Source organism: Columba livia, chromosome 19 (assembly GCF_036013475.1).
Source record: "Columba livia isolate bColLiv1 breed racing homer chromosome 19, bColLiv1.pat.W.v2, whole genome shotgun sequence".
Taxonomy (NCBI): domain Eukaryota; kingdom Metazoa; phylum Chordata; class Aves; order Columbiformes; family Columbidae; genus Columba; species Columba livia.
This window is the reverse complement of record NC_088620.1, coordinates 5,436,915-5,457,897: the sequence shown is the minus strand read 5'-3', so window position 1 is coordinate 5,457,897 and position 20,983 is coordinate 5,436,915. Positions and strand designations below refer to the sequence as shown.

At 48.0% G+C, this 20,983-nt stretch overlaps 1 protein-coding gene across 4 annotated transcripts; it reads left to right on the top strand.

The window, feature by feature from the left end:
- Positions 1-171: 171 nt before the first annotated feature.
- Positions 172-18,618, top strand: MIGA2 (mitoguardin 2). Of its 4 annotated transcripts, none has more exons than XM_065035834.1 (16): positions 172-325; positions 1,806-2,048; positions 2,702-2,912; positions 3,662-3,774; positions 6,708-6,825; positions 7,333-7,472; positions 9,362-9,479; positions 9,645-9,745; positions 10,229-10,344; positions 10,764-10,836; positions 11,491-11,577; positions 11,886-11,984; positions 12,458-12,592; positions 13,334-13,387; positions 14,298-14,414; positions 15,014-18,618. In XM_065035834.1, the coding sequence occupies exons 2-16, from the start codon at positions 1,953-1,955 to the stop codon at positions 15,212-15,214; spliced, it is 1,779 nt and encodes a 592-aa protein (XP_064891906.1). In that variant the 5' UTR covers positions 172-325; positions 1,806-1,952; the 3' UTR covers positions 15,215-18,618. The 4 variants fall into 4 exon arrangements, with proteins under 4 accessions (XP_064891906.1, XP_064891909.1, XP_064891908.1 ...); XM_065035837.1 differs by having other exon boundaries at positions 189-325; positions 2,717-2,912; positions 9,365-9,479; positions 15,014-15,817; XM_065035836.1 differs by having other exon boundaries at positions 189-325; positions 2,717-2,912; positions 15,014-15,817.
- The last annotated feature ends 2,365 nt before the right edge of the window (positions 18,619-20,983 follow it).

Below are 20,983 nucleotides of genomic sequence, written 5' to 3'. Positions count from 1 at the left end.
GCGGCCCCTTTAAGCGGGGCAGCCGCGCCGGGGGGAGCTGTCAGCTGCCATCGAATGGGCGCTCGCACCGCCCTCCCGCCCCTTCCCCTCGCTGCCGCATCGTCGAGCCAGCCCCGGGAAAGCGTCCCGATTGGTCGGCCGGCAGCAGCTTGGCGCTTCTATTGGCTGGAGGGGTGCCGGGAGGGGTGGTTTTGCTCCGCCGCGGTGGACCCCGCCCCGCACAGGGTAGGCTGCGGTGCGGGGGAAGGAGACGCTGCCCTTCCGCGGCCATGGCGCGCGGCGGGGGGAGAGGGCACCGAGCGGGGCCGCACGCCCCCCCGTTACGGTGAGTGGTGCCGCCCGCGCTCACTCGCGGGGACCGGGCCGGGCGGGCCGCACCATCACTGGGGTGGGGGAGACGGGGACCCCCGGGTGGAACTGGGCCTGGAGATGGAGGACGCACCGAGTGAGGGAGGCTTGGAGATGCCTGGGGTGCGGGTGGTACCACGGGGTGCACAAGTGCAGGATACCCGGAGGATGCCCTGGAAGCGCCAAGGGCCCGAGAGACCCCAGGACACAGGGGTACGGCGGTCCTCGGGGGTACAGGGGGACGGGGATGCCCCGGGGGTGCAGCGGGCCCGGGGAGCCCTATTCGCAGGGACCCGGTTTGCTGCGGAGCCGGTGTGGGGGCTCCCGGGGGGAGCTGCCGGCCTGGGGCCTGCCAGGCCCGTGGGTTTAACCCCCCGTGCCCGGGCTACCTCACCCAGGGCTGTGGTGAGGTGCCCCAGACAGGGGGGTTTCCCCGGCACCTTGCTGCCTGTACCCCTCCGGCAAGTCTAGTAACCCCCGGACTGTTTTCTGAGCTCAACATTTCATGCCCTTTGCTCTCCTTATCCCCGCTCTGGCCTCAACGTTGCATTTAACCTTGTGGGGAGAGCCCGTCACCCATGCCTGGTCCCTGTGGTGACCCGGAGACCATTTCAAACGTGACTTCTGGACGGGGTCGCACCAGCCCACGGGGTCGCACCAGCCCACGGGGTCACACCAGCCCGCAGTGTCACACCAGCCCACGGGGTCGCACCAGCCCACGGGCTGTGGGGTGTGAGGCTCTGGTCAGCCAGGAATGGGGGGGTTGCCACTTGGCTGTGACACCCACCGTGGGTTTATCTTGTTGCTGTGGGGAGATGCCAGAGCCCGGCGTGGCCGGACAGCAGGTAAGAAGAGCATCTCCTTGTGCAGAGCGGGTCAGCTTGCTGTGATGGTTGGCCTGGCAGGGAGCGGGGCCAAAGGGTTTATAATTTTGTGGTGTTTAAAAGACGACCCCCTCTGGTTTCAGTCCGTTCTTCTGGAGCTGTCCTTGACATGAAGTACATCCCTCCTCCCCAGCTCCCAGCAAAGCTCTGCATAAGCTCAAGCAGTGTTGAAACCTCCTGGGCAAACCGCCTTTGATTGGTCTTTGATGCACTGTATGAAAGCAGAGTATTGACAATGAAAGCGTACATATGGTTACTTGTGCTAATTTTTTTGTATGCGGACTGCAAATAAAATCTCTCCAACCACATGCAGCCATTTCTGGTGCATGTGTAAATCTCTGGCTGCTATTGAGTCCAAGGGTGCTTCTGCTATAGAGCAGTTTGGAAATTTGCCCCTTTGGTTTGTAGGACAAGCGAAAAAATTGCTGTGGTTGCTGAGAATATGCCTTAGATCTGCTGTTTGGCTCTAGCAACATTGCTGCTCCAAGTGACTTGGTGTGTGGTTTGTGAAGTGCAGTACAAGAAGGCACAAGTTAGGCGTTCACTCAGCTGATTTTTCTCCTCTTTTTGCAGGACGAGGATCGCTGGATGAAGGGCAGCCCCAGGACGCTGAGCCAGATGCCACAGAAAAGTTGAATTTCTTTGTGAGCAGCTCACGCAGCATCCACAAGTGCCCTTCCCCTTCGCGGCTCCCGGAGGTGCCGACATCCTCATGCAGACATGGCATTTAGAAGGACAGAGGGAATGTCCATCATCCAGGCCTTGGCAATGACCGTGGCGGAGATCCCCGTGTTTGTCTACACAACGTTCGGGCAGGTACAACAAGTGGGAAGGGAATTTCTGTTGTATTCCTTGGGTGTTCTCTTTGTGGGTTGTCTGTGGTAGTTGTGAGGGACAGAAGTGTGACAGTGTGATGCTGGAGGACTTGGGTAGTTTGAGGGTTTGTAAGAATTGCATGGAGAGTTTGGGGCGGTGGGAGAGAGATACTTGGGGTGGGCTTGGAGAGGGGGGAGAAGGGCTTCCCACATCCCTCCCCAGGAGAATGCTCAGGTTCAACCTTTCTCTTCATCAAAGGTGCTGAAAAAAAGACTTATCTTAAATAAGAGCAATATATTTCCCACTTGTAGCAATGCAACACTTGGAGCAATAAAGCTCAGCTACATACCAGGGTTTCAGAACTGAATTTGGGTAACCTGGATTGCGTCTCTTACAGGCTGTGTATGAATTTGACAGCATGTTCTGGTAATGAGGACTGAGACCAAGTTCTCCAGGTTCTCTCAAAATGATGCTCCACAGTTTCTCCACTGCAAAGTCTTAGTTGTGTAGCAGGGGCTGTGTTTTATGGGTGGGAGGAGGAATGCCAAAATGTCTTATGTTCAAGACTGCTTTAAAAAAAGCAAACAAACAACAAATAAGGGTAGTGGAAGTGGTTTTTCATTGTTGTTCTTTCATATCTTTTGTGTTTAAAGTCTGTCTTCTCTCAGCTGCGGCTCTCTCCAGGCCTGCGTAAGGTGCTGTTTGCTACAGCTCTTGGGACAGTCGCGTTGGCTCTTGCAGCTCATCAGCTGAAGCGTCGTCGCCGTCGAAAGAAGCAGATCGCTCCGGAGAAGTGTGGCTTTAAGCCTGGAGGGATCACAGTGCCCATTTTGCCAACCAGGAGGGTCTCCTCTGTGAAGAAAGGTTGGCCTTGCAAAAAAGGGACAAAATCCCCAAAAGCCTTTTGTGAGCAAGCGAAGAGAGTGTACAGGGAGCAGTGGGAAGTTCCTGACAGCTGTGGGGAGAGGAAAGCAAAGCCATTTGTGTAGTGCAGCTGTGGACCTGTCACTCTGTGCGTCCCCCGATAATGAGAGCCCGGGGCATGCGGTGACCTGGTTGTGTATTGATGTCAGTGATGCAAATATGATGCCTGACCCAGGGGTCCTGGGTGCAGAGGGGAGGGTGGGGAGTTGGGAGTGTCCTTCCAGCTCTGCTCCTGGGCCTCGGGCAGCTTCTTCACCTGATTGTATTGATTTTTTTACAGTAAGACTGACCCAGATCCACAGAAAAGCATTTTGGGGCTTAAGCATTTGTTTTATGAAACATATGAAAGTCTTTAAGCGTTTTTAATAACTAAGGAAGCAACATCTGTATTCTGCCTGGCCTGAGGGAAGCTGGAGGAGTTTCTCCTTGACACTTTCCACTTTTGCTTGCTTCCTGTGATCTGTAAGCAGTGAATAAATATTCATGCCTCAGATCCCCACTGATACTAGGTTTCTTAGTGTCTCAGAGTAAAACAGAGCATACAGGAGATCTGTGACTCATTTCAAAGTATTGGATGCTGTTTTGCCCATCCGCAGTCATACTTGACAGAGGGATGTTCCCCTCCATATTCACAGCTGCAATGAACCAGGCCTAAAATCCTGGCTTTTCTGTGACCTTTCCAACTGCAGGATACTCCAGCAAGAGAGTCCAGAGTCCTGGCAGCAAGAGCAATGACACACTCAGCGGGATTTCCTCCATCGAGCCCAGCAAACATTCCAGTTCCTCCCACAGCCTCGTCTCGGTAAGGACCTTATCAGCTGGGCTGAATGGGCGATGTGAGTGCACATACCTGTAACAAGATCATCAAGTCCTTGGGCTTGTGCTTGTCAATTGGTAATGCCAAACTTTTGGAGCAGAACAAGTTATGGTATAATTTTAGGGCGGGTTCTGCTATTAACCTCGCAGTAACCGTCTGGAGTTGCCTGCTTGAACCTGGTATTTTCACATGGCTGAGAGCCCCGTGGTAAATCTCCCATCTTTGCCCAAAGAGGTGCTGCAGGAGGGACTTGTGTGTGGGACGTGGCTGTGACTCCTCAGGGCTCTCTCTGCCCCCTCAAGGAGTAAGGCTGGGTTGTCACAGGGGCTGGTGGCAACGGGGAGCTTGTTTTCTTCCCTCCGTGGTGCAGGTTTGGGTGGCCCAGCAGCTCCTGTGCTGGGGCTGCTCACAGTTTGCTCGGTTGTTAAAACTGAGTTAGCTACCAAAATTGGATAGATCCTATCAAGAAACACAGCCTAGTCATTCTACCTCCTCCAAAGCCAAAAGCAGCCTATAAACGCAGGTAATTCAGGCTTAACCAGCCAGGAGAAGCCATCGCTGCTTATACCCACCTCTTGTGAGGCCAAACACAGAAGGACTGGGGAGTGCTTGTGGCTTCAAGACCTGTTTTACATCCCGCGTTGCTCAAAGCCTCGCATGCCGCTGTTGGAGCAGCACGCAGCACAAGCAAAGCTCTGCAGTTTCATGCACTGCGGCTCACTGCAAAACACCCCTTGGCATCACCCGCCTGGGCTCTGCGCCTGCTTAGTGCTGCTGGGGCAACAAGAGGGAAAAATCAGCCCTTTGGCCAGCAACACCCTGCAGTTTGTGCAGGCATTGCTGTATTTTCGCTTGTCGTGTAGGGTTAAAGTACAAAAAAGTTGCCAAAAGTCTATGTTGGCCGCAGTGTGTCTCCAGCAGGCGGCAGTGCTGGCCCGGCAGCCCTGCACCAGTATTCCCCTGGGGTAACTGGGATATGATGGGACGTGTCAGTGTGGGCCAAGCTGTGTCCTGCTCTGACCTCTGTCCCCCTGCAGGGACTCTTATTTAATTCCCTTCCCACAGATGCTCTCTGGGTTTTGTATTGCTGAAGTCTGTTTCTCTTTTGATTTAAAAAAATATCTGAATTACTTTTTTTACTGCTGGTGCATGGGTGGGGATATCCACACAGAGAGGGATCTGTTCCCCTACCCCCTTGGTTGCGTCCGTGACACCGTACTCACTGCTTTCACGTTACTTGATGGGAAAACAGCTCATCCTTCACACAGCGGCAGTTTTTGCATGTTCTCGTCTCCTTCCTGGGGTTCTTGTCTGCCCTGTAGGAAATAAATCAGCAGTTTTCAATCTCAAGGTGATTTATTAACACTCCACCACGATTAATCAATGGAGGCAGGGCAAGAATTCATCTGTCAGATGATTACGGTAGCTTTTCTCTAGCATCAGGTTCACATTTCACAGTATCACAGTATGTTTGGGATTGGAAGGGACCTCAAAAGATCATCCAGTCCAATCCCCCTGCTGGAGCAGGAACGCCCAGGTGAGGTCACACAGGAACATGTCCAGGTGGGTTTTGAATGTCTCTAGAGAAGGAGACTCCACAACCCCCCTGGGCAGCCTGGGCCAGGCTCTGCCACCCTCACTGAGAAGAAGTTTTTTCTCAAATTTAAGCGGAACCTCTTGTGTTCCAGCTTGATTCCATTACCCCTTGTCCTATCATTGTTTGCCACCGAGAAGAGCCTGGCTCCATCCTCATGGCACTCACCCTTTATATATTTATAAACATTAACGAGGTCCCCCCTTAGTCTCCTCTTCTCCAAAGTAAAGAGCCCCAGCTCCCTCAGCCTTTCTTCATAAGGGAGGTGCTCCACTCCCTTAATCATCTTGGTTGCCCTACGCTGGACCCTCTCCAGCAGTTCCCTGTCCTTCTGGAACTGAGGGGCCCAGAACTGGACACAATATTCCAGATGTGGTCTCACCAGGGCAGAGCAGAGGGGCAGGAGAACCTCTTTCCATCTACTAACCACCCCCCTTCTAATACACTCCAGGATGCCATTTGCCTTCCTGGCCACAAGGGCACAGTGCTGGCTCATGGTCATCCTGTTGTCCACCAGGACCCCCAGGTCCCTTTCCCCTACACTGCTCTCTAATATGTAATTTCCCAACCTATACTGGAACCTGGGGTTGTTCCTGCCCAGACATTTGGATGTCTTTCTCTAATATGAAAACACTGGTCATTGATAGCGTTTGAAACCAGCACTTTATTGGGTCTGACTTTAAAAAACATTTATGCACTAGTGTGAAATTGGAGAAAGCTGCCAATTCATGATGTGGATCTGAGTGCTCAGGCCTCCCAGGAGAGGGTTTGGTTACAAAGAAAAGAGCAGGGATCCCCCTGGCCGAAGTTCTCAGCTGTGTTTTTGCTGCTAATCTGTTCCTTTATTTGTATTATGGTCACTTCCCCCCCTTCCAGCAGTTTTTGCAGAGGCAGCTGGGGCTGACGTGAACCTTCTATGACAATCCTTGTGCCTTTGTAGTGATTGCTTTGGAGCTTTCTCCAGCTGTTGCCTCCACCCATGCTCTCCTGGCGTTCGCCATTGTACAGCTTGGCCTTTCCTAATGAAGCTTCAGTGTGAATTGGTTGGGAAGATAAGCTGCTGGGTGGAGAAGGAGAGGACTTCTCACCTCCCTTCTCAGCACCCTGCTAAGTGTGAACCCAGCCAGGAGGGGGCCGGTAACCCTTGTTCCCTTCCCAGGCAGGGGGATACCCATACTGGGTATGGGTTCACAATGGTGAACACGGGGCAGGGAAATGGCTGATCATTCAGATTTAACTACTGGTGGTGTTTGTGTGATCTCAACACTGCTGCCCTTGGAGAGAACTCAAAAGGTGTTTGCTGTTCTCTGCACCTTTCCTGCAGATGGTAGCAGTCAACTCTTCCAGTCCAATGCCAGCATCAGCGGGGATGTGGGAGGCCCAGGCGATGGGAGATGCTGGAGCCATTGGTGACTGCAGCGCAGAAAGCCTCTACATTCAAGGTAAAAAAAGCACAAGGGTAACATCGCCCTTGGTGGGGGGGTGTTTATCACCGTGAGAGCAAAAGGAGGGTATAAATTGACATAGAGCATCTACCTCTCAATGGAGAGTTCTAGCAGAAAGCTCTTTCCCATTCTCGACTTAAACTCAGTCACTGGCTAGTTGTAAAAATCCCATCTTCTCCTAAAGATACATTTCTGTTTTCTTAGTGAATAATTTACTTCCAAAATACTGTTCCTTGAGCGACAGGCTCACCTTGTGCAGAGAACAGTATTTTGGAAGTAATGTGGCTGATGTTTTAACCAGTTTGGGGATGTTCTCCTTAACTTTGAATCCAACTTAAACCATATTTAAAAGGGAAAGAAATAGAATACATTTATTCTTCCTTATCAGTTGGGGTGAGGGTTTCCTCTTGGCTGGATTGTCTGAGTGAGCAAAGACTTGTGCTGTATTGCTTTGTTTGTGAGTGGCCTGGAACACTCACAGCATGTATTTGGTTGCGTTGCCAGGCATGGAGCTGTTTGAGGAGGCGCTGCAGAAGTGGGAGCAGGCGCTGACCATCAGGCAGAGGGACAGTGCCAGTACCAGCACCCCTGTGCCCTGGGACAGCAAGAAACAGCAGGAGAGCATGGCTGAGAACATCCCAGAGGTAGGTCCCCTCTTTTCCCTTGCATTTGCCAGCTGGGGAACATGCTGAAAGAGCAGCCTGAGCGCTGGAAGCAGTAAGTAGGAGGTTAAGAGTTGGAAATTAAGGGCAGAGTTGGGCCAGACTCTGTTTAAGAGCTGTCTGTATCTGTGGCTTCCTTACGCAATGTGAGTGGGTGTTTTTAATATTTCTTCTTTTAAATAAGTCTCGCCCCCTCATTCCCCAGCTTTACAACCCACCTTCCAGCATCGTGTCAGTCACTGTCACGCAAGTTCTCCAGCAGCAGCAGAGGTAGGAAAAGGCTGTAACAAATACGGCACCGCAGAGGAAAAAAATAGCATTTTGCCTGGCAGTGTTCACAGTATCACAGTATGTTTGGGATTGGAAGGGACCTCAAAAGATCATCTAGTCCAATCCCCCTGCTGGAGCAGGAACACCTAAGTGAGGTCACACAGGAACATGTCCAGGTGGGTTGGAATGTCTCCAGAGAAGGAGACTCCACAACCCCCCTGGGCAGCCTGGGCCAGGCTCTGTCACCCTTACTGAGAAGAAGTTTTTTCTCAAATTTAAGCGGAACCTCTTGTGTTCCAGCTTGATCCCATTACCCCTTGTCCTATCATTGTTTGCCACCGAGAAGAGCCTGGCTCCATCCTCATGGCACTCACCCTTTATATATTTATAAACATTAATGAGGTCCCCCCTTAGTCTCCTCTTCTCCAAACTAAAGAGACCCAGCTCCCTCAGCCTTTCTTCATAAGGGAGGTGCTCCACTCCCTTAATCATCTTCGTTGCCCTGTGTCTGTAACTTTCTAACACATGCGAAAGTGGAGATCTTGATGGTCACTGTCACGTCCCAGGGAGCTGCAGAAGTGGAGGCTCACTTGTGTTAATGAGTAAAGTGACACGGTAGTTCGGTAGGAGCTACGTATGCCCGTGCCCACTGAGCAGGTGGGGCAGGGAGACGCGTAACTCGTTCTGCCTACAGCTATAGAAACAAGTGTTTTAGGATAACACCTTGTTGGCTTGGACTTGAGGACTGTGCAAGGAAGGCCTCTGATAAGAGGAGATCAGACTGGAAGGCTCGGTGACAATCAAAAAACTAAAGAGAGCAGCTGTAGCTGGGGATTTTCAAAGGAGCTGAACTCCCAACTCTGCAGGAGTTCTCACTGGTAAAATGTGTTCCTGGCCTCTTATAAACAGGGCCTGGCATAGTAAGTGTGTGGGATATTTATTTTCTGTGGCAGATAAGAGAATCCAGATTTGACTTGGATAAATATTGTTTGTCTCTCCTTCAAGAGTCTTAGAGTATTTCTAAAACTGACTTAAAACCAGTTGATTCATTATCCAAATAGATTTTATGCTTCTTGTTAATGCTTCTGTCTTCTGGGTGAGATATTCATGCAGACACAGGGGCATGAACGCAAGATGCTATGTAAGTCTTATTTTTTCCTTCCTTATTTTAATCATCCTGTACTGCTTAAAGTAACCTTTGCTTATGCCTGGCACCTTAATCCAAGGACTCTGACTCTGTTATCCAGTTCTGGATACTGTGTTGTATTCAACACAGGTTTTCTGATGTGATTCCTTCTTGAAATTAGGCTAAAGTCACAAACCAGGAGAATTGAGTTATCTCCAACTCATTAAAATACCTGTTTTTCTGGATGGCAGGTTAAAGTTCCTAAGTTCTTTCTTCCTTTTTCAACAGGAAAACAAAAGTTGTAGAGCTAAAAAGCCAGAGGTTTTGAATAGGCTGTGTAGAAGCTTTCCTCCCCTTGCACTATTAGCTGCATTGTAGGATTTAAATCCCATATTACTGAAAATTTCCTTCCACATTTGTGCTGTCAGTCCGTCTCTGCCCAGCTGGCTAAGGGCGGCATTTCTGTGTGTTCAAGGAGGAGTCCCAGAAAAGGGAGTTCGCCGAGAAGCTGGAGTCCCTCTTGCACCGAGCCTACCACCTCCAGGAGGAGTTTGGGTCTTCGCTGCCGTCGGACAGCATGCTGCTGGATCTGGGTACGGCACCTGCCTTAGAAATGCATTAGAAGGCCAGTTTCTTTTCTGATTTTACGTCTTTTCTGTAAGCTAGGCAATGAAGAGGTGACAAGGTGCTGGTTTTGGGCTGGGAGGGAGAGCACATTGGCTAAGAGTCCATAAACGCCAACACTTCCTCTCCTCCAGAGAAGGCTTTAATGCTTCCGCTGACGGACGGGTCGTTGCGGCTTCGGACGGATGATGAAGACAGCTCAATTTCTGAGGATTCCTTCTTCTCTGCAGCAGAGGTGACAAGTTCCAGCTGTGTGTAGCAGTCCAGCTGCTTGGAAGGGAACCGCAAAGGCAGGGGAGCCAAACACATCTTGGCAAAGGAAGATGATATGACATGGAGCACCAGCCCCAATTTGGGAGGTTCATGGTGGATATTAGGAAAAGCTGTTTCATTAGGGGCGTGGCGCAGCCCTTGTCAACCTGCATTTCCATGTCATTTTCCTGTCTACTGTAGATAATATGCCATAACAGCTAGGAAAGTACTGTAAATCTAATGTAGTGTGGCTTGGTTGAGTGAATTTTAAGGGATATTGAGCTGTGTCTGAGCTGAAACAGCTCTGAAACTTGCGGGAAAAGAAATACCTTAGCGTGAAATAATCAGGGCTGACAAAAGTTGGCCAGCTAAAGAGGGCCCGTCATGCTTGTATGCGATTTGTGAGTATTTGCAAATATTTGACGAGACCATTTTGTTCTTCCCATGCCTCTTGCCACCCCTACAGCTCTTTGACTCTCTCCAGTTTGAGGAGATGCCATTCCACCTCTCTAAGCCAGCAGCAGCATACGAAGAAGCTCTGCAGTTAGTGAAAGAAGGGAAAGTTGCGTGCCGGACGCTGAGGTGAAGCACCAGCTGGAGTTGTGGGTCCTTGTGTCGAAGCTCCTTTGAGCAGCATGCACACATTATTTGCCCTTTGAGCTGCCCTATAAGCAGAATAAACCCTTGGGGTGGAAACCCTTAACACCCTTCCCACTGCTTTCAACTTCCCAGGGCACTTGCCCCAGATTTCGGGACATGTTAAGAAAGGGTCGTTGTCCCGGGAAATAAGGAGTGTGGCTGTTCTGTGTAGCTGGCATCATCCTGTGCTGTAACAGCCTTTGCAGAGGTGCTGGTGTCCCCAGGAAGCTGTGTGAAGGGAATGCAGTTGTTACTTTCTCCTAGGCACAGACTGGGAATTCTTTTTTGAGAGGAGCATAGTTTTTAGGAGCACAGACATCAGGAGAACAAAAACTTATACAATCCTTGCCCTTCCCCTCTAGGACAGAGCTCCTGGGCTGCTACAGCGACCAGGATTTCCTCGCGAAGCTGCATTGCGTCAGGCAGGCCTTCCAGGTGAGAATGGCTCGAGGCTCCCGGGTTCCTGCACGTTGCTGCCAGTAGCACGTTCTCTTCTGCCTGCGCAGGGGTAAAGTCTTTGTGCCTCCAGAGCAAATAACTGCAGCAGCAGCTCAAGCTCCCCTCGCTGGACTCTGTAATCCCGTCCCGATTGATTTGATTAGGAGAGGGGGAGGATCCCCTGGGCCCCGTGCCCAGCTTGAGCGGGGGTTTCGTGGTCAGTAATGCTGGATTAGTTCTGGGAAGTGAAAGTCGGGTAATTTCAAAGCTGTCCAGGAGCTGCTGCCCCCATTTAAGTGCTTTTCACTGGGCTGGAGTCAAACATCTGAAGTGGGAGGGTAAGGTTTTCTTCTCCGTACTGTGACCCACATCCTGACAATGTGTGTTTAGAGTCCGAACAGCAGCTTTTGTGCCTGTCCCCCCCACCACTCTGTGGCTCCTGCACCTCTGTTGTTGCTGCTTCCAGTCTTTCAGCCTAATTTTAAACTTCCTGAAGAGAGCAGTTTTGTTTTCTGGACTCCAGCTTATTAAAGGTTAATGATAGTGATGTATGCAGCACTGCACCACTTTGCATCCTGTCCTTTTTTCTTCGAAGTCAGAATTCATGTGGGCGTAGGCGTTCACCGGAGACTTCTTGTGTTCCCTTTACAGGAGCTGCTGGAGGATGAAAGCAATCAACTGTTTTTTGGGGAGGTTGGGAAACAAATGGTGATAGGACTGATGACAAAAGCTCAAAAGGTAGGATGTTTATGTAACAACTCAGCTGCATCTTGTGAGCACAGAGAACCTCATTCCTCCATCCCAACCTAGAGATTTTTCCAGTGTCTTGGAAGGAGAAAATTCATCTGTATGCCTGTGACTATTTGATGCATTGATGCTAGCTCAAAACAGAGCACAGTATCACAGTATCACAGTATGTTTGGGATTCGAAGAGACCTCAAAAGATCACCTAGTCCAGTCTAGTCTAGAGCAGTCAAACTCTGGTAAAATGTGCCCACAACTGTTTGTTGTACCTTCTGAAGTGTTTTGTTTCTCTGCTCTTCTAGAATCCCAAAGCTTTTCTGGAAAGCTACGAGGAGATGCTGCGTTACGCACTGAAGCAAGAGACCTGGCCGACCACTCAGCAGGAGCTGGAGGGAAGAGGGGTTGGTAAAGACGTTCTCTCTAGAAAGTTGCAGAGGAGCTGGGGGTTAACGAACATATAGGAGCAGCCCAGGAGTGAAAAAACTGCTGCTGAAATATGATTATTTTGCAAATGTGTATTGTTGGGGAGGGCGAGGGTAAAAGTGGCTGTTGGGGTGTTTAAACTTCATGGCAAATCTTGCCATCAGCACTACTATGGCTAAAAACAAAACCAATAAAAATGAACAAGCACACAAAACCCAACCCCCCAACTTCTTCTAGAGGGCACAAGCTACTGCCTGTAGGTCTGTAAGATTTGTTTGCCTTTTGACTGGGCTTTTCCTGGATGCAGGATTAATAAGTCTCTTGGCCAGGAACTGAGCGTACACAGCTCAGTCCTCGTGCCTTGGTGACCAACTTCAGCTCATTACGTTGTGTCACTTCAAAGCGAAAGAGTAAAGCTGTTCCCTTCTCAGACTGTTCTGCTCTCTGACAGGTGGTGTGCATGAGTTTCTTTGATATTGTGCTGGACTTCATCCTCATGGATGCTTTTGAGGACCTGGAGAACCCCCCATCCTCCGTGCTGGCCGTGCTGCGCAACCGCTGGCTCTCCGACAGCTTCAAGGAGACGGTACGTTCAGTGGGAGCCCTTGTGCCGAGCCTGAGATCTCGGTGCTGACGCTCGGAAGGAGTTTAACCTCTGCTGTCCTGGCCGAGCTGAATTTTCTCTGTAGAAATACCATGCTTTCCTGAAGTTCTAAACAACAATCTTTTGGTACATGTAAATGGTTTACAAGAAAGCTTTCCTTATTTTGAAAGCAGCTGGTTAGCTTCAATAGACTTATTTCTCTAGCGGCCTTTATCAGCGATGCCATGGAGGTGTTAAAAGATGGCAGTGCGTATTTTCAAGAGTGAGAATAAGAGGATCAAAATGTAGGGAAAAACGTGTGGAGTTGGTTTTTTTTTGCACCTGGCCATTCATTCTGGTGGTACCTCAGCAGACATGGAGGCTCAAAGAACAGCGCTTTAGCATTTAAGACTGATTGGTTTCATAGACTGAGAAGAGGGTGGTTGGGAGGCACCTTTTAACAGCTGTCTGCCCACAGTCTGCTTGCTGGGGTGGTTGGCAACGATGTTGGATCGTATTAGCAATCTTCAAAAACACTTTGGCTTGTCTGCAACGGGTCTGGAATGTCCAAATCTGCTTCCAGTTCACTTAGTTTTGTCAGTCATTTTAGAGTTATTGGCGCAAAAGGGCCACTGCTTAGATATTGTGATGGCAATGTGTTGGTGAACTGGTTTTTGTGTTTGTTTGTTTGTTTGTTTTTTAAAGTAATCCTGTTAACGGATGGTCTCTCGTCATTAATCGTAGGCTCTAGCAACCGCCTGCTGGTCAGTTCTGAAAGCAAAAAGGAGGCTTTTGATGGTAAGCAAAATTAATTAAAAAGGGAAGAATCTAACATATTTGAAGCTGAAAAGATAACAGCTAGATCTTGACAAAATACAAATCTGAGCGTTACAAGACTGAGCTGAATCGCATTCTTTGTGATGCTTTAGAGCTCTGGGGTCCGGCCGTCATTGCTCCAGTGCTAGGCTGGCGTTTTATTGAATCAGTCTGAGTTTATTCTCCCTTTTTCTTAATGTGAGGATTCAAATGGCAACATTGCCTGTCTGGTATTCCCTCTCCCTGCTCACAGTAGCATAGGAGTGGTCACAGAGACGGCGCAACAAGGCGAATTGTAGTTTCCCTGTGGGCTTCTCGGTTTCCCAGCGCTGAGTGCTGACAGCTGCTACTTGCCGCATTTCCCTGAAATCTGTGGCTTTGTAAAATACCACAGCAGATGAGTTCACGGACCTGGGGCACAGGAAGCCGCCACTTCACAACCCCAGTGCTGCCACAGGGTCTGTGGCCTCTGGCGAGTTTTCAACTCCTGTCCCACAACCAGCTGGTACAACTGGGTTTCCCTTGTGAAATGGGACAAAGAGAAATGAGAGCGTTGGGAGCTCTGTCTTGGATATTCGCATGCGCTTTCCTAGCTTGGTCGGGAGATTATAAATAGTCTGTAAAGACTGCCTGATGGCTGCCTTCCATTTTCTTCTATTTATTTTCCTTCTGAAACAGTAGTTTAGAAACATGAGGATAGGAAGCTCTAGTCATCCTTCAAGGGATCTGAAAGATAAATGTAATTCTGCAGGAAGAGGTGTTCCTAAGTAGCTCTTAGCTAAAGTTACTGCTGCACGGTGCTTTCTGGCATCGAATTTGGTAGTTGATGGGGAACAAGCTGCTAATTCTGTCTGAGAACCAAAATGACCGGCTCTTCCCTTTCCTGTGGCAGGTACCAGATGGCTTTATCTCTCATTTCTACTCCGTATCGGAGCATGTCAGTCCTGTTCTAGCCTTTGGTTTTCTGGGGCCCAAGCAGCAGCTATCTGAAGTCTGCAGTTTCTTCAAGGTAAGATGGATTTTCTGTATGTAATCTGCTGTCTTCTGGCTTAAAGCTGCAGATGTGTGCTTTTGGTGACTGATGTGGCATTAAGAAACTTGGCTCTGTACAAAAGCCTTCTAAAAATCACTGGTTTTTGAGATGCAGATTGGTAAGAATTCCTAGCACCATTTACTGTAGATTATAGCAAAACTGTGTGATGAGATCAGTTGATACCATCAGTAGCAGGAAAGATTATGGTTGCATATGCTGAAAGAATATGTTGTTTAAGAGTACATGGGCTCTTACAAGTTACATTTTTGATCTGAAAGCCTAAATCCTCTTGTTCTTGTAGATAATATTATGAGAGGCTGTTTTCATTCAGTAAATGTTTGCATGGATATTACCATGGACATCAGCAATGCATTCTTAACTTGGAGCTCCGCTGTCCTAATTCAGAGACATGAGGGGATTTAGCCACAAAAGTAATACCCAGCCTAAAGCAGATCTTTGCTTGGATGGTAGACATGCAAAATTCCCTCTGGGGTTCTCTGCTTGCTGCAGTCCGAGCAGCTGGTATTGGCAGGTAGGAGGTCACACTACTGTAAACCTTCCTTTTTTCTTCTCAGCACCAGATAGTACAATATCTGAAGGACATGTTTGATCTGGACAATGTGAGATACACAACAGTGCAGTCGTTGGCAGAAGACATTTTGCAGCTGTCGCGGCGGCGCAGTGAGATCCTCCTGGGATATCTGGGCACTGAGACTTCTCCCGAGATGAATGGAACGCTGCCTGCTGAAAACGAGTTACTGGAGGAGCTCGTCTGATGTCCAGGGAGGAAAACAGCTTTGTACAAGGACCTTTTCCTCCCAGAGATGGATAAAACTACCTGCAGTGCTCAGCAGTGGCAGCAAGACTATTTCAACACACAGCAACCTGGTGGGACCTTCTGCTTTTTGTAGCCAGTAGTGTTTGCTGGGATGGATCCAGGACCACTTGCCAGCTTATGGTTTGAATTTCTTCTTTGTTCCACCTTCCTGTTCTTTTTATTATTATTCTTTTTAATGTGTCATGTAAACCACGAACTGCTTGGGCCCAGATTATTGCTCAATTCTCTTGAATAGGGCAACATATGTACCTGTTTTCCCTGTGCGTTTTCTGGGAGATGGTCCCTGACGTTTACGATTGTGTGTGGGAGTGGGAACATTGTTGGTAAATTCTCCACTTGACCCTTAGCTTCTCAAGGAGGACTTGTTTGCTTTGGGATTTTTCATACCGTTCTTTCTCTGCTGTGTTCCTACAGACGTTACTGCTGATTTTTACCTGATGTGTTTTAACACATGCAATGTGACTAGCAAAGATTTCTTTCCCAGAGAGGAAGAAATACTTCTGTAAAGCACTGAAGTAAAACGCAGACTTTTGTAACCGTTCTGAAGCTCTAAGGAAGTCGGTCTGTTCCCTCTGTGTTGCTGCTCTTTGCAGGCCAGATGATGGGCTCTGTGCCATGGTCACCCTTGCTTAGGAGATTGCTGAGGTCCACATTTGCAAGCTGGTGTGAGGAGAGGGTGGATTTGCATCCTGCCTGTGCATGCACAATGTCTTGAATGTCCATCAAAGTGCCTTGCTGTATTTCAGAATGAGCCAGCAGCGGTTTTGGCTGGGTAGGAGGTGTGGGGTGTGCACAAGAACCGGTATAACGTGGTGCCTGTTCCTACGATGTGCAAGGCAATAAGGTGTTGGATGTAGTGTATGAAAAGGGGTTATGTGTGCAGGTAGCTGGAGAGCTGGGGTCAAGCTGCTAGAGAGGAAACCACTCTTTAGGCTGTAAATGTTGAGAAACATCTCGTAGTTTTGGGTATAGACCAAACGCACACAGGTGTATTATGTGTCTTTGTAGTGATGATGACTGCACAGCCGGTGCCTGAACTCCGGCTGCTTTGGGACTCAGGCTGAGTTGGTACTGGCCTGGGGCAGCGGCAGTGGAATGCGCTGGGCTTGAGGCAGGCCTGGCGTTTGTGTGGGGTTTGCAGAGGTTTGCTGAGTCCTCTGTGGGGACAGTGCGATCCAGCCTGTGCTCTCTCGCTGTTTCAGTCCACATATGGCTCCAAGTCCCAGCCTCCAAACGAGGAGGTCTTCAGGGAGAAGAAAACGGGGACTGTTCACAAAAACACAGGCTTTGCTGTTTTTTCTCTAGACGGATTAGTTTTCCCTTTGTGTCTGTTCCATGTACAAGTCTTACTGAGCCATATTTTTGCAAGGTGGGGGGAAGAATCTGGAGTTTCCATGGGAGTGGAAAGTCAGTGCATGGGCTTGGAGAATACAAATGTTGTCTTTCTTCCTCTTCAGATATCTAATGTGGATTCTGCTGATAAAAGCAGGAAGGAAGTAAGCAGGGAAAAAATAAACAGGAGGATGTAAAAGGAGCAGATAAATGCTCCTGAGATGCTTGCAAGAGGGTAAGTGCGGAGCACGTAACATCTGCTGCTCTATAAGCACAGCAGACTGATGTGGCTTATCCTGAAGACCAGATTAATGCAATAAACATGTCAGTGCTGAGGCAGAAGTGAGGAGCAGCTGACCCCAGTGAGGCTGCGTGGAATACACTGTTATGGGAAGGATTTAAGAGAGCAATTGAAACTAGGGAAGGTCTCTGAGGTGTCTTGCTCCTGGTGGCATGTGGTGAGAGAAGAAACAGAGGATGTTGTATTAGCACGACACACCTGCTGTGTGTAAACTGTGATTTGAAAGTGCGTTATATTCTGAAAGCAAGTTACTTTGCCAAAAAAAAAAAAAAAAAAAAAAAGAAAAAAAAATATAGTGCTTTGTGCTGTTGTATGGCTGGTTTAAAGAGTAACTTCAGCAGCTTTGTATAGTGGTTAAAAAGATGCTAAAATGTGAAGATTAATGTAATAAGATGGATTGTAATTCTGAACAATCAGTGCTGTTAATTTTAGATTTTTAGAGTTGTTTTATGTGTATTTATTTACTACTTTGAGTGTATTTTGGCCTCAGTGCTTGGGACAGCCTGTCTGCTTTGTGTACGGTTTTCGCATCCTGGTGGGAGATGACACTCAAACAGGGTCCCTGTGAATCAAACACTAACATGCATTGCGGCTTTTTAAGCTGAGAAATTGTAAATTCTTAATCAATCCAATGGAAGAAACCCAGTTTCATTGCAGCTTTACGATTTTGTTAGCCGTTATTGCGAACGGGGCGAAGGGAAAGAGGGATCTTCTGGAGAGCATCCGCAGCTTCTCCAAGGCTGAGTTCTCCCCTCCGCCCACCAACACTCACTCGTGCACAAGCCAAGGGTGTGTGAGACAAACTCATTTTCTCTTTGCTGGGGAGGATGTTAAACATGTGGATGCGGCATCGAGCAGGGACTGAGGCTGCTGCCACCCATCCCATCCAGAGCTGGGCTTGGTGCAAACAGCCACCACCTTGTACTCATCTATTTTAGAGTAACAGGTTACGATGGAACAACTGCCTGTCCTCTGGCTTCCTACAAGACCGCTAGAAAATCCTTTTTTCCCCAGCATATTGCATTTAGCAAAGGAAATTCTTCAGTAGTAGTAGTAGCAGATGAAATACACATTCAGGTAGAGTCTCTAGAGATAATTGCCTTTTTTTTTATAATGAACCCTTATTCTCAAGGGGTTAAATCATTCTGGGCTGACACTTGCGAGATTTTAGCACTGATGGGGATTTAAAGTGGCTTAGCAGCTATGAAATAAAATCCTCCAATAGTTTCCGATGCTTAAACAGAAATTTCAAATATGCATGACTTTCAGTTTTTACGTGGAGGTTGTAACAAGCTTCACCAGTGGTTAAAGTACATACTCAGTGCTTTAGTATGTATGTAGAGACTATACCACATGGCTCTAGGAGGGTCTTTATGATCTTTAAAGCACAAATATGTTAAAAAAATGTGAGGAAAAATCTGCCTTGTTGTATCTATGAGATCAGTGTGGCTTTGAGGAGCATGACTTGTGCTGTCTCATAGGAGGAGGTGGGAAAGCAGGATTTTATTTACCCCTCTCCAGTAGAACATTCCTCTGCCATATCTGAAACTAATGAATGTAAACTTGTGCCTGTTTTTTCTTGATTTCATACAGGTGTAAAAAAATCTGTTCTTGTTTTGCTTCTTTCTTTTTCTTTGCGGCTATTTTTTTTTAATACCTTTAATCCTAGGATGTGGGCATTCCAAGTCAAATAAAACTTTCCTTCATTATTGTGGGTTTTGTTTCTAAATGTCCTCACTAGAAACTCAAGCCTTTGGTTTGTGATTTAGGTGGCAGTTGTGGTGACACCTCTGGCACTAGAATGGTGGTATAAAACAAGGATTGCTCTTCTAGACACAAAATCCTAAAGTTACAACAAGTAAACTTCAGGGATTTGTTTGCATGGGGAGTCCTCCCTGTTCTACTGAAGACAAGTCTGTAGATTAAGCAGGCTATAAAATAAACGCGACTCCTTGTCCTCTGAGCAAACTCTTGGGTTTCATTTTCCAGATTTTTTTTCTGTTTCCACGGTGTTTTGATTGTGTTTGGGTGGCAGACACTGATACAGTGATAACAGAAAATCCCAGTAAGGAGCAGAATCTCTTAAACATTGTCCAGGTTCTTGTAGCCTACCTACCAGACTCCCAAACGATGGGAGAGAAGCCTCGGGTGAGGACTGTGGGTTGATATCAGAGCTGCCCGTCTGCTGAGCAACACAGAACACTCTTCTCCTTCTTCTGAAGCTATTACAGTATATTTAAATACTTTCTTTTTCACATGATACAGAAACCAGACTCAATCAGATAGGCTGTTTGCTTCCACAGCAATTAACGATTTCATCCACGCGCTTAAAAAATAAGCATTAATGCGTGCCTGTCATCAACTCTGATATACGCAAATGTTCATGAATAGGAAAATTTCTGTCTCATGCCACACCCTGAATGTTAGTTGAAGGAGTTAAAAGGAATTTCTCTTGGTTTTCACGGTGTCAGACTGTGTATTCCATCTCCAGAGCAGCTTTGTGCTTTCTTACGCTGCAGGAACAGAGCAAAGGCTGTTCCGTGTATTGACACTCTCTTCTGCTGCTCAGGAAGGAGTGGGTGAACGCAGCAATGAAGCCCACAATTTTCAGTGCTTGTCATGGTACATAGATCAAATGTAATCCACTCTGCCAGCACAGCTCTACATTCAACAGCGTGGAAAGGAGGAGATTTATTTAACTCGAATAATGAAAGCAGTAAATCACTCATGCTACCTCGTAGCAGTCTTCCGCAATGAACTGAACTTCTGCAGTAAATATTTGCTCCTTCTTTGCAAATAATATTTGGATGCTGTTTTTCTTCTTGCGATGCCAGGGAGAGTGTCAGCCTTGAAGAGCCTGTTGAAATTAATGGGATATAATCATAATTGCTATCTGAAAACAGGCATATTATAACCGCAGGAAATTGAGTTTTCTCCCCATTCCTAAATCTTTACTTCATGGGGAACATGTTAAGGGATAGAAATCCTGGTCCACGTGCTTTCCTGACATATAAAAATTAAAGGCGGCCTTTCATTGAAGAAGTTTATCACTTTTTGTGCTGCCTTTCTTATTTATTTTTGTGTAAGTGGTGTATTTTTTTGAATTGAATTAACTTGGGTGGTTCGGTTTGGTTTGGTTTGGGGGTGTATTTGCCTTCTGCAGGTGTTTCTGTGTGGTGCTGCTCATGCATCCACTTTTGAAGGGCGGCACTGCTTGTGTTCCGCTTCTCCTCGGGCTGCCCAGGTAAGTGTTGTTCTCTGGGGTCACATATGGGAACATTCATTTCAGTTGGGTCTTCAAAATGGGTCGTTTCAGTAATCAAAGGTATTTGAGGAGGAAGAAAAAAGGTATTACCTGGACCAGGTCTGTAGGACCTTTTAAAGGTGCAGAGTAGCATCATCATCATCCTACTTTCACATCACGTTCTGCAAGGACTTTATTCTTTATTTCAGGCTTTATTTTCACGTGTTTACACAGGAACAGGAATTTTATGTCCACACGGGAGCTGCTCGTCCTTTACAGAGCTCTAAAGGAGATGTGGCTATAAACAAATCCATTGTCTTCCTAGTTTTAAACAAAAAGTAAAAAAAAGAGGCATTTTCAACACTTGGTCACTTCATCACTCCTGTACCAGGGGCAAGCGGCAATGTGTTTAGGCTCGTGAAATGATGTTGTTACATAGTAGTACCCCTAGTGATGCCATTTATAAATAATCTCTTTGAGAAATCATCTATTTTCACGCTTGGAAGAGGTGGCTTAGGGAGGGTTTGGTTTTTTACCCGCTGGCAGCGGGCCCGGAGGAGGCAGCAGCTCGGCCCAGCTCCCGCCCCGGGGCTGTGAGGCGCCGCCGCTCCAGCCCCGCGGGGCCGTTTCACCCGCCCCTTCCTCAGCCCCCCGGGCCGGCCACCCAGCGCCGCCGCTGATTGGCTAAGAACTGGCAGCAATGGAAGCTGGTGATTGGTTAATCTGCATCTCTCCTTCCGCCAATGGCGAAGGGCCATGAGGCCCGCCTTTCTTCCGATTGGTTTTCCCGCTACCTGCGTCCTACTCCTATTGGGCGAAGCTACTAGTAG

Coding starts and splice junctions, on each gene's coding strand:
- MIGA2 (XM_065035834.1), top strand. CDS start 1,953: ATGGCATTTAGAAGGACAGAGGGAATGTCCATCATCCAGGCCTTGGCA. Junction 7,473..9,361: donor TGGCTGAGAACATCCCAGAG/GTAGGTCCCCTC, acceptor TGTGTGTTCAAG/GAGGAGTCCCAGAAAAGGGA. Junction 10,345..10,763: donor GTTGCGTGCCGGACGCTGAG/GTGAAGCACCAG, acceptor CTTCCCCTCTAG/GACAGAGCTCCTGGGCTGCT.